We start from the raw sequence: 13,192 nt of genomic DNA on the forward strand, positions 1-13,192 counted from the left end.
AAAATTGGAACGTATTTGGCGTGCAAAGTATAACCCTGAGCATAAAGCTAACTACAGGTCCGCTCTTAAATCCTACCACGAGGCATGTGACACCGCTAGAGCTAACTTTGCCAACAACACCATACTCATGGCTCAAAACAAGCCCAAGGCCCTGTTTAAAATTGTTAAGGAGCTCTCAGGTGCTTCCTCCGTTCCTAAAGATCCTTGTCTAGACACTACACAGTGTAATGCTCTAGCCAATTTCTTCAGTGAAAAGATTGATAAAATCTATGCCATTTTTAATTCCACTCCTGCCACCTCTACTCATGTTGCTCAAAATCCCGACAACTCTCCCCTGGACACTCCTCCCTGTTCCTTGCCTACCACTTCCCAACTGCTCTCTTGGGATCCCATTTCCCCCGCGCTTCTAAAAAAGTACCTCCAGGACATCAAATCTGGCTCTCCCCTTGACCCTCTGCCCCCTCAAGTTCTGTGCTCCCTCGACCCGGCTCCACTCCACATTATTTTGGATGTCCTCAACGCATCCCTGGTAGAAGCGACTGTCCCTAATGAATGGAAGCACGCAATGGTGGTACCATTATTAAAAAAGGCCAACGCTGACCCCAACAATCCTTCCAACTTTCGCCCTATTTCATTGCTTTCTTGCTTCTCCAAAATTTTGGAGAAACATGTTAATTCTTTACTTAGCTCTTTTGTTGAATCCACCAATTTTCTTCATGGTTCTCAATCCGGGTTCAGGGCTGGTTTCTCCACAGAAACTACTCTCCTTGGCGTGTCAGAAACCATCAGACGCCAAGTGGATAATGGTGAGACGGTGGCACTCATCTTGCTTGACTTGAGTGCCGCTTTTGACACCGTCTCCCATTCCATCCTATTATCCACCCTGGAGGCAGTTGGTGTTGGTGGTACCGCCCTGGCCTGGATTGCTAACTTTTTGTCTGATCGCACGTTTCAAGTTTTTTCTTCCACTTCTGTATCATCTACTCTCCCTTCCTCTCACGGTGTTCCCCAGGGTTCTATACTCAGTCCCCTTTTCTTTAACCTGTACGTAAGGCCTCTTGCGTTCCTGGCTGAACAGGCTGGCCTCACAATTTATTCCTACGCTGATGACACCCAAGTCATCTACTCACTATCTACTAATAAAAACCTCCCTTCTTCCTCTCTCCAAATTGGGCTGAAGCATATATCGGACTGGATGCTGAAGCACAAACTGAAGCTTAACGGGGATAAAACAGAGCTGCTCCTGTTTGGCCCTGACACCTCTCTCTGGGGCCCACACCATTGGCCTCCGGAGATGGGTCCTCTACCCACTCCATCAGTGTCTGCTCGCAACCTCGGTGTGATCTTCGACAACCAACTTACTTTCAAACATCACGTTGTGAAAGTTGCAGCCACCTGTACTACCATCATCAGGTGGCTGAGAAAGATCACATGGATGCTGCCTACAGACACCTTGAGGACCGTCGTCCAGGCCCTCGTCATCTCACGCCTGGACTATGGGAACATCCTGCTCTTAGGTGCTGCCAAAGAGGTAACCAGAAAGTACCAGGTGGTACAGAATATGGCAGTCCGCCTGATTTGTCACCTTCCTGCAAGATCCTCGGTCACTCACCACAGGCGGAACCTGCACTGGTTGCGCATTGAAAGCAGAGTGCACTTTAAAGCACTCTGCTACATGCATAAAATCATGACTGATAGAGCCCCGCGCTATCTCGCTGCTCTGGTTTAGCAATATATTCCCCCCGTACACTCAGGTCCTCATCGCAGAACAAATTTAAAATTCCGCGCATCAACAGAGCCAAAATGGGAGGCCGCTCGTTTGCCCTGTTGGCCCCATCCTTATGGAATTCTCTGCCTCAATCTTTGCGCACGGAATCGTGCTTTCTGAAATTCCGTAAGGGAATAAAAACCTGGCTTTTCAACAACTAATGTTCCTCCCTCCTTTCACCGATCAGTTTGCTCTAGCGCCGGGAAACCTCCGGGTAGCTGCGCGCTTAATAAATGTAATAATAAATAAAAATAAATAAATAAATAAGGCGGCATCTTGAAAGTCCAGGGACATCAGCCAAACCACAGTGTCGAGGTATAACAGAATCTGGCTCAGGTATAGTACGCTGAACTTGTCCTGCTGAATGAAGAGATTCAAGAGGCAAAAGTCTACGATGGGTCTCAGGTCTCCGTCCTTGTTGGTGATCAAGAAGAACATGGAATAAAATCCTCTGTCTCTTTCCTCCAAAGGACCACCTCTATGGCCCCTTTTGTCAGCAGGGCAAGGATCTCCACCAAGAAGATCAAGGTATGTGTCGGAGAGAACATCCTAGCGCAAGAAGAACAGTCCAGAAGCAAGACAAAAAGGATAAGGTAAAGTGCATGTGGTTTACCTGAATTACCAGGCAGTTTGAGGCGATCATCTCCCAATTGGTGGAAATATTGGAGTTCCCCCCCCCCCCCCCCCCCACCTCCCAAACCAGATTTGGGGAGGCGGGGGTAATATTGAGGCAGCAGAGATTGCGAGAACTGGAACTGCTTCCTTTTCTTAGTGACAGCATCCTTTAGATCCACCCATAAGGCATTTAGATTTGCCAAGAAGGTTGCTGATGATAGGACTGCTGTGCCCTACAGTAGCTCTTATAATTTTAGGACTGCTGCTGAATCTGTTGTGAGTGAAAGAAAAGGCTCACAGTGTGTGCCATGGCTTGGTTGTTTTTAAAGTGCTCCAAGGAAGAGTCAAGTCTTCTCTACCGACAGTCGCTCACCATCAAATCACATGTATACTAGATCACTTGGGCATCTTATGACCAGTCAGTGGAATGCATTGAAGTCGGTGGTAGAGGGTAATGGCCATGTCTGTGGTTTTGGCAACTGTCTGTAGAATCTAGGCCGTACTTCAGGATTTGTTCTTAAGTGTGGTCAGGTACACGGAGCATTCATTTTTGTCCCTCCCACAGGGCATGGACATCTCCACTGAGAAGTCATGTGGCATTTGCAGTAAGCCAGGGTCACGCTGCCAGAGTTGAGGGCTATTAGTCCAGCCTTTTGGTATGGAAGGGCTGTAAGAACTGTATTTGGATTCCGTTTTGAAGTAGAGGCTTTGACCACTAGACTCTCCGAAAAGAATGTGACAGAGACTTTAGGTAACTTGGCAGAGCTCTGCGGCATTGTGCCTGTGATCTGCCATGTCGGAGAAGGTTTTTTCAACATGTAGAAAACAAGGGTTTAAAGAATTTCTCGGTAAATGGCTGTAGATGTTCTGTATAAGCATAGGAGGCGGCAGGATATCAGCTAAATTGTTAAATTAAATGATAAATTCCAGTGCCTCAGATGCTGTTCATATCACTAAAGCGCATGAAGAGATTCCCTCTGAAGGAGGAGCAGAGGGTTATGGATGTCATCCTCTGGAGATGTGCCAAGTATACTTGAGTTTAGGTAGAGGTCAGTATCTTTATTGTAGAGGGGAGGAGTTTGTCAAAATCTTAATCCTCCATGAGGCAATAATCTCTCTCAGGTATAGCAAGATCATCCTAATTGGATCTGAAAAGTTATTTTATCCGGACAAATCTATGGCCTTTAAGGAAGCGCTTGCAGAAGGTTTGTAATAATAGCAAGAACAGGCAGGTACAGACCTTTTCTTTATGCCACTTGGATAAACTCTGGAAGCTTTGATGGTGGAAAAAGCACGAAACTGGCTCAGCGCCAGCGATGGTGTCGTAGGCAGCAGACAGAAACATGGCCTCGGCACACTTGAGGGCAATGGCCTCATCGTAAGAAGCAACAATGCCAAAGTCTGTGGAGATGGAGGTAGGTGGTAAAGGAAAGGCCACTAGAATCAGCAAATCTACAGAAGCAGGCCCACACTTGCGTAGTAGCCCAGATGGTAACGGCACCATCCTAAAAATATCCAGCACGGGCTGCTGGAAGGCCTCAACCTGTGCAGTTAGTACATATTCTACATTCCCGAGATCCAAGCATCAGATAAGTATATGATAACACACATCTATGTATAGATGATATAGGCATGCAACGGTGACAAACATTTACTGCCTAGTTCTGCAGCTACATAATGTAATCAATGCAAAACAATGCACATGAATTTGATTAGAGAAATTGTGGCCTTCTATCCTCATTAGTTGTAAGTCCTTTCCTACGACAACAAAAAACAATTTAACACACACATCTGCTAAAATCTGGACTGAATGGTACACTAACCAACAACATGTGCACAACAAAGGCCAGACCTTTTTGCGTATAAGGTAGGTGCTCAGATACATGTGCAAGAAGCACAATTCTAAATGCTTCCAAGTGGTCAGAAACAAACTGGTTTGTGCGAGGTCATTGAATTTGCTTAGCACTGGCCTGGCCACTTGTCTGACACTTCTCTCCGGATTCCCACGGAGGAGTTGCAAGTAAGACTGGGCCTCTAAGAGAGGAGGAAAAATGGGTTCCCTTTATCACCTTATTAGATACTCGAGCATAGCCATATTTGAGGTGCTAAGGGCCCTTTAAACTCCTGAGATCCGGTGCCACAACGCCTGCTGCATGTTAAAATATGTGCCCCCAGAAGTCCCAGTTTATAAAACGTTATCGTAACTTAATGCAATCTCAGGCACACCAATGCCACAGTTGCCAGTTAACATCTGTGATTTATACGTTTTACACATAAGCGCGCATATTAACATTATACGGCTGAAGAATACCTAACACCTGGAAAACATTATTTCGTCGTCTAAAAATGTACATATAAATTGCATTTCAAGCAATCACAAACCTGCCCCACTCCCATCGGTTACAAATGTTACACCAGAAAAGGTTACCTACCCAGAGACTCGTGCACTAATCCAATTTATTATCAAAATATAAATCTATGTGTTAGAGCATACATTTCATCTCCATTCGATATAAATATGATGGGACCCCTTGCTCATTTAGGCTAGCCTCCCATACACACGCAGACCTATTTCTGAACCAGGTTGCAATTGTAAAATAGGAAAAAAAGAAAGCCTTACAGATACGTATGCGAAAAGGAGCGCGCATTTATTTATAGCCAATAAAGTAGTAAAAATAAACTAGATTCCGACCTGACATTGCTAGATAACCCTAATCACATTCACTTGACATGCGACAGGCAAAGCAAACATGACATCAGCAGTTGCTGTGCAGCCTGAAGAAACTCGAGCGCGCAGACCCACTGAGTCACCCAGCTATTTCAGCAAGAAAAATACATCCTTTAACCAAAAAAAAGGGCGGGATCTGGGACACAAGAATAGCATTGATTTTTAAAAGGTCAGCCTAAAGCAGCACAAATGTACAATGACAGAAAAGGGACGGAGCTGTTTAAAGCAAAAATATATAATATAAACTAAAGAAAAAAGAAGAAACTCACTGTTAGAATTCCATGCCACAGGCCGACGTCCTTCTTAAAATCTAGTACATTCACAATGGTTTCAGCTGTCAAAATGAAGAGAAGTGTTACTTTTGGTCATCAAGCTGTTTCAAAAGTGTGCAAACAATAAAATGTAATCATGCCCATTTACAAGCTGCCTGATGAATGGATTGCGTACTTTCGCGCCAGAAACAAGGAGCAAGAGACACGTGCATTAAATGTATTTAGAGTTTTATAAGTGCGAACATGGCCATAGGCATAGAAACGCTTCACAATATAAAAAAAAATAAGAATGCAAGAATCAGTAAGTAGTGAGAAGGAGAAACACATGACTTGTAAAGAATGAACTCATAAGAACGTTTGCAAATATACAACCTGAAAACAAGGACAAGGAAGACTGGTATCACTAAATAAGGAATGGTAAAGGGGTCTTGAAATTTAGAGGCAAATCAACCCCCTTTTTGCCCTCAACAGCTGGCAACAAAAACTCAGAAACCTGCCTTCCTTCAGGAAGGATCACACCGTCATTGCGAGCACGGGGACCCCGTTTCAAACCCCTTCGAGGTCATCATCGGCAAATTACAATCATACAGCCTCTTCAAGGGATAACTGTTGAGGGGACCATGAGTACACGATGAAGAGACATGTCAAGACTTGGATAGCCACACAAACAACTTCCCAGCATACTTTTTTCGAGAAAAAAAATGTAGCCCATTAAGCATTACATAGCAGATGTGCTCTATTATTTGGGAACCTTCCATCCTGAAACAAGCCTGGGTCTGGAGTCTATAGTGTCATGCACATTTCCATCACTGGGTTCAACCACAAACTAGTTTTGTTTAAGCCTCTGTATGTCTAATTACTGGTTTATTTCACAAAAGATGCGAATGTTGGCACACATATGTTATGATATTCTAGATCTGGAACAAAAACGATCATGAATCCATCAACTAAGCTGGCAGGGAGTAAAAATGCCAAGGTCACCATCTCCATATCTCTCTTCTCACTGTACTCATCACTATATTAAATAACAGATCAATATATGCCTCACCAGGTGTCTATCAAGCGTGGACTCTTTCAGCACCACATTAGCCACAGTGCAATAATCCAGACACAGAATCATTTTATTCCTTTGACAGTTATATGCGACCTTGAGCAGCAGAGACCTTGCATCCCCAGTGGGATTTCATTTTAGGCCAAGACCAGTTGAATCATATTACACCAGCTCAAACTCCTAGGTGGTGAACCCAAGGGATGTTTACTGATTGGCTAGACAGCCTCTTAAACAAGAAAGCCGCACTGCACTGCGCAGTAACAGCTAACAGGGTCTTCAGAGAAAAGTGGTCATTAGCGTGCCATATGTACCAATAATCCCTTGGAAATTGGTACTCATAACCCGGTCTCTTTCACCATGACCAGTGCAGTTTCACACCAGGCCATAATGTGCACATAAATCTCAGATGCCCATTTTATGTCATGGACCACACATCACAGTTGGTCTGAATTGATGCAGTGGCCTCATTGTATACTAAAAAAGGCGTTCAATAGACTTCTTTGGCCTCATCTCTTTGAGGTGCTAAAAAGATCAGGATTCGGAGATAGCATTTTGCTGTGGATAAGACTGCTTTATACTGAACCCCTAGGGTGAGTTAGCACGGGTTGAACAATCTCAGAAAAGTGGCAGATGAAGGGTGGAAGGAGACAGGGGTTCCAGCTGTAACCCCTGCTCTTTGCACTGTACAAGGAGTCATTGTACTGTATATTCTGAGGCAGGGGTAGGACTGGGGAACACAACTCCCTCTCAGATTACATATTATATCCTAGTATGCAGACGATGCGTTCCTGTTCTTAAGAGTCACCACCAGCTGTCTACCTATAGTCACAAATATGTTGACTAAATTCGGAGACATTACAGGACTCTGAATTAACTCAGAAAAATCATGCCTTTTCTCACTGGTAGGGACAAACTATATAGATGAACTAGACAAGCATTTTATGGTGATTACAAGGCAAAGAGAGACCTTAAGATACTTAGCTGTGCAGGTATAACATGGAAACAATAAACTCATAGATAGAAATACAGGAGAAGTAATTACTTCCATTAAACAGACCCTCTCGCTTTGGAAAAAACTTCCCCTTTCACCAACGGGAAGGGTCGCAATCGAGAAAATTATAAGTCTCCCAGACTTCTCTATTACTTTTAACATTACCCATTACACTAAGGTAGGCTAATTTATAAAGCACAATGGAATAGTGAGAGCAGTAAAATTGACAAGAGGAAGAATATCAACCATCAAAAACAGCAAAATCATTCTTATGTTATATCATCGCACCTATATTCTAAATGTCCAATAGCTCATTAAATAAAAAAATTAATGGGTGGATAACATTGATGGAGACGTTGCTGAACAAGAACATTAACCCCACGTGCTTTAAATGTGCTTAATTTAATTATCGAGACCAGACTTATTTAACCCCAGCAAGAATTCCCAAATATATACCAAGGTGCATCAGATCATTGTCCTAGATGCCATCAACCTAATGCAGATTTGTGGGAATTGAATTTAATACAAAAATACTGGAGAGAGATAGTAACGTTAATTTCAGAGGTGAGGGAGAAAACAACATCCTCATTGTGGTGTTTGTGAGGGCAACTACCCTGGCCAAAGAGAGTGAAGCAAATGTGTGAACCTAAAATTAAAGTATGGATTCAAGATTTCATAAAATGATCAGCAGCCGAAGTGGTGGCCATCGATAGCACAGACTGGCAGGCGTAAGCACACCAAACAATGATTGGGAAAAAATGTAATGGCGTTAGCCAACGAGTCTGATAAACACCCACCTTAAAGACATCCCACCTTGGACACCAAAGGTTTAATAGCCAAGACATCACAGGGAATCAGTAATAACATATTTCCTGTTACAAGGATTGATACAAGAGAGATGCTTAGCCCAGCAGCAGAAATTGTTGAGGGAATATACAAATGGAATGCCTGGGGCAAAGAATGAATGTAGAATAGCACACAGGGTTGCATACCGGAACTAAACTGTTTCTGAATCAAAAGAAGACTGAGGACTTGTTTAAGGGGCGGGTGGGGTCACTGTTGATATTAAATGTTATGCAACTATTTATAAATAAGCTAGCCTAGTGTATCTAACGTGGGCATAACTGAATCAGGCCTGATTATTATAATAATACAAATAAAACGAAGAGCACTTTAAAAATGGAGATACATCACCTCCAGAGCCCAAATGAACGATAATAATCCGAGGCACAAATGAAAGGCAGGTTTATACACTGCCACCAAGAAACAAGCACATTTTGCATAGTCTGGAACCACTGCAACTTTAAAAACGAGAAGAAAATGATTAAGTCCAAACTAAATCATAGGCGAGGGTGCTGGCAAACCACTGTCCCAAAGGAAAGGGGCCATTCTGGATTTTGATACAGGCATCATGATCACCCAACCTATTCGTATCCTCTCACCTGCGACAATGATTTGTTCGTTAAGGGTTATCTGACACTAATTGTTCATACATGTACAACTCTGTACAGGGCAAAACCTCGTATTTTTGTTATGAACTCATATATACAAGACAACTTTCTAGGGTGCCAGCAAGAGAAAAAGCACCTCTTACCTTCCGTGTACCCGCATGCCTGGGTGAGGGCTTGACAGTGTGTGAGCAGTGCAATTCTTGTGACAGTCACCCCAAGCACACTTCCATCTTTACACGTTTTGTACTGAAAAGGAATAAAAGGTGATGTAAACACAACTGTGACTCTTTTCCCCATATATAGTTAAGTTAAACAAAATGCTTATTTTAAAAGACGTTTGCACTCTTACATTTACAACACTGAATATGCACGCTCTCATTAGAGAACAGAGGCAGTGGTTTGCATGTTTACCAAACATAGCCTTATAGTTATTTTGCAGTTATATCTAATTACTTTTGCTTCATTAAAGACAACCAGGACCACCACACTTTTATCGGGGGTGCACACCCTGCTTGAGTCAGTCAGTCAAAATATCTTCACACCACTAAAGCAGTAACAGTAAAAGCACAAAAATTAACACAAATTATGTTAAATTTAAGATGAATTAAATACCATGAACTGGCAATTAATTTTTACAATCGGTTCGTTGAAATATCATCAGGTTAAAAACAGCATCTTATAAAATCATCTATAAAAGACATTTGATTATACCTATAAAGACAATTTCATGTTCTCGAAATAATTGGGTTTCCTTAATATCACAGCTTTTTGGATCAAATTATCTGCATCCTTGAAAATGTTCCCTGGGATTAATTGTACTACAGCGGGTAATGGCAAGAGATGGCGTTTCCTAGGCAAAAAACTGAATTTTCAGAAAATATTTAAGGGCAAAGTGCTCTGGGTGTTGGAGCTGTTGGCAGGGGCATTCGGTAAGGTTCTCGATCCAAATACTACAGAAGGGAAAAACAACCAAAAATACGCAGTATTTAATCTAAAATGCGTTAGATACCATATATGCTGACAATTATTACCCATCAAGACTCCAGTCCTCTCCCCCACAGTAAATCCAGATGATACTGGAAAGTAGACTTATTTGATTCTTGTGCTAATCTGCATTTTTGTAGTTTAGTAGTGTACAGTGTCGTCACTGCATCCTTACTTGTTGACAAGATTTTTATGTAAGGCACTAAAAGCTCTTTCAGCCCCAGTGACTGAAGAGCATTTTTATATACGCCAGCTAGGTAATCTGCAGTGCCTTATATCCAGAATTAAACAATCGTTTATTATCTGTTGCGCGAGAGTCAACTCCTACTTCCGCCACACAGAAATGCACGATAGGAGTGGGCAGATGTTTATATAATGTGCAACAAGAAGTAAGCCTAGCTCAATGTGTCAAAAGTAGGGCAACCTTGTGGGACTGCCAGCAATATCCGTAGAATGGTGTTCTCAACTCCCTGCAGTTGGTCTGCCACTTCAAATCCCTACAGGCCAACCATGCATGGTCTAATAATGGATAAGTGTTTAATCTTGTGAAATGTGAGGATTTCTTTAATGTGTTTACGACCATGTTTCTGCGCTAATCTAAACATCGCCCCATAATTTCTAGAGAATTGTTGATATCTGATGGTGATTAGGTGGGCCCAAGCGAGTTAGGAACGAAAGGGGATACCTAAGCAAGTGAAGGTCTTAACCGGTCCCACAATGGAATACTCACTTTGTGTTTCCCAGCCTGCAACTCATAGTAAACGATTTAATTATCGGTTGCTTGCTCACAGCCCATTAATATATAGTGTGAATAAAAAAGGTGCCAAATGCTGCTTTGTCGGACCCCTCTAACAGATTTAATGGGCACAGTGCATTCGCTCTTTGGGCCAAAGCGTACCCTTGCTGAAGCACCCCTATGCAAGTCTTCCAGGATGCAAATCAAGGGCACCTCCACTACCATCTAATTTTTTACTGTGTTAAATGCACTAGCCAGGTTCATGAATGCCAGATGTATGGCAGCACCTTTTGGCTTCACTATATTTTGCAGTTAGTATGTACAAATTAAGGGACTGTTCTACCGTCCATAAGCCATGGTGAAAACCTTACTGGACGTCTCAGAGAATTGCATTCTGCTCGGCCCATGCTTCGAGTCTTGCCTGAAGGACTTTCCCTAAGATCTTAATTGTAGAATCAAACAGAGATTCTGGCCAATGGAAACAGAGGTTATTTCTATCGCCCTTCTTAAATGTTGATACAATTTTGCCCTCCAACCATTTTGCGGGAGAGAGTGTACCTAGTAGTAGCCCTTAATACATTAGTTATTGGAGGGTCGTATTATTTTTAAATAGGTCTGTAGATATTCCATCTGGCCCTGGGGCCTTACCACTCAGTTTATCCTTAAAGGCTGTGACTATTTCATTAACCTCAAAAGGGGGACATAAATGCTCATAAACCATTTCCTTCTGCTCAGACTCCTAGACCACTCCCTCAATGTTAACCTGAATGGTTAAATAAAGCTGATTGAAGTGGTCAAAACAACTTTCAGCTGGGATGAAGCTTTTCAACTTTGGGCATGTGGCTTATTGGAAAAAAGGCAGATTAATAAACTTCCAAAAAGTACCACTATCACTAAATTTCCCTGCAGTGAATTACTCACACCAAGCATTGAAGTCTATCACGTTAGTATATTCTCTCCTACAACCTTGAACTTCTTTACAAATTTTTAGATTCCTTTTTAAAGCTACTTGTAATTTTCTGTAAATTATAGAGCAAGCACCATCAAACCATCTCAGGGGCATTTTCCTCCAAAACTCCCATCTCCATTCATCAGATTTTAAAGGGTTTCACAAAGTGTGGAACAGGAATCAATATTCTGCTTGAGTCTAAATTTCACAGGCTTCTGCTCAGTGCTCACTCTTCTATAATTCACAGATGCGTATGAGAGACCAATCAATAAGAGAAAGTGTTTGCAATAGAAAAATGTAAACACCATTCAACTTTCTCATTTTGTAACTGTGATACAGGTTCTACCCATTTATGGATTAAGTCGGGCAAGTCTATCTTGGCTTGCTCAATAATACATCTTTGGTCCAAGTCATGGCAGTGCTTCATAATGTAACCGTGCTGGTATCTTGCTTCGATCATATGACCCATTTACTGACGTACTGGCTAATACAGTAAGCCCTTCTCCACTTTAAGTGGGCTTGCTTAGTTCATAAGGCAACTTTTCCAGTAGTTTCTATCGACCAAATTAAAGCAGAGGTCAGGGTGTCAACTTGCCTTAGGATCTAAGACCTACTAAAGACAATCTGATATTTAGAACCTTATACTTTAAAACAAAGATTTTGACAGTGACCTCCTATAACACAGAACCACTAGAGTTGTGGATTAATTCAACTCTTTAATAGTTTCCCAAAGGGGGAAAACAGTTTTCTTTTAAAGATTATCTCAAAAGACTATTCCTAATGAGTGTTTTTTTTCTTCTTTATGTTGGTGGATTTTGCATGTGTTTACAAACATATTATTTTGCTCTTTGTTCAATGCGCAGACACAACCCACATCTTAAATAATTGATACTATGTATAGAATATATGAATGAAATATAACATCAAATATAGTACTAGCACTAAAAATCAACAGCATAAAAAAACATATAGAGAGACATCAATGAACGCATTGGGTCACCTCAACTGAACAATATTACCCTTAGGTTAGTAAAAGTGTGTGGTCTGTGGCAACCTGTGGAATAAGTCTAGAAATGTTAATCACAGAGGAGAAGGTCTCACTGGTGGCTTAAGGCTATGATACCAAGTCTCCGGCAAGAATGGCAATGCAGAGGAATGAAGTACATTCCCTATCCATTATGGGTGAAGGTTCCTTTAACAGTTGGAATTTGTAGGGTCCACGTCTAAGAATCCAGACTTTGCACAAAAGGCCGGCCAATACTTTTGTTATGAAGATTAATTTAAAAAGTCAATTAAGATCTCCCTTCAAAGTTGCAACAAACGACACAGTTTAGATTACAGCACTTTCCTCAGAGTCTGCTGCATTTGTAACCCCAGCCTGATCTTCCTCTTTTCAGACACATTAGTCATTCTCTTCTTCAACTCAGGACAATATTTTGCTACTCAGCTATCTGCATGGATCAATTAAGCATTTGTGGTGTTTTTGCCTTAATTACAAAGATTCCTGCAAGAGATTATGTGTTTACATGAACTATGGAAGCACTCTTCAATGTGCGCATGGCTTTGGAAACAAGACTCTCAGAAACAAACCCTAATTGTAAGAAATACACAATATACTAAAATCTCATTAATAGAGCATTTGATCCT

The 13,192-nt window shown here is 41.8% G+C and overlaps 1 protein-coding gene across 1 annotated transcript in view; it reads right to left on the reverse strand.

The window, feature by feature from the left end:
* The window catches only part of DIP2C (DIP2 acetate--CoA ligase C (putative)), a gene marked incomplete at its 5' end in the record, with an annotated part of 296,244 nt that overhangs the window by 257,734 nt on the left and 25,318 nt on the right, over positions 1 to 13,192 (reverse strand). The window contains 2 exons of the mRNA XM_086950634.1: positions 5,381 to 5,445; positions 9,020 to 9,122. Of these exons, the coding sequence (XP_086806760.1) occupies positions 5,381 to 5,445; positions 9,020 to 9,122 (168 nt within the window). The remainder of the gene's footprint in view (positions 1 to 5,380; positions 5,446 to 9,019; positions 9,123 to 13,192) is intronic.

Source organism: Lissotriton vulgaris, unplaced genomic scaffold (genome assembly GCF_964263255.1).
Source record: "Lissotriton vulgaris unplaced genomic scaffold, aLisVul1.2 SCAFFOLD_1411, whole genome shotgun sequence".
NCBI lineage: Eukaryota > Metazoa > Chordata > Amphibia > Caudata > Salamandridae > Lissotriton > Lissotriton vulgaris.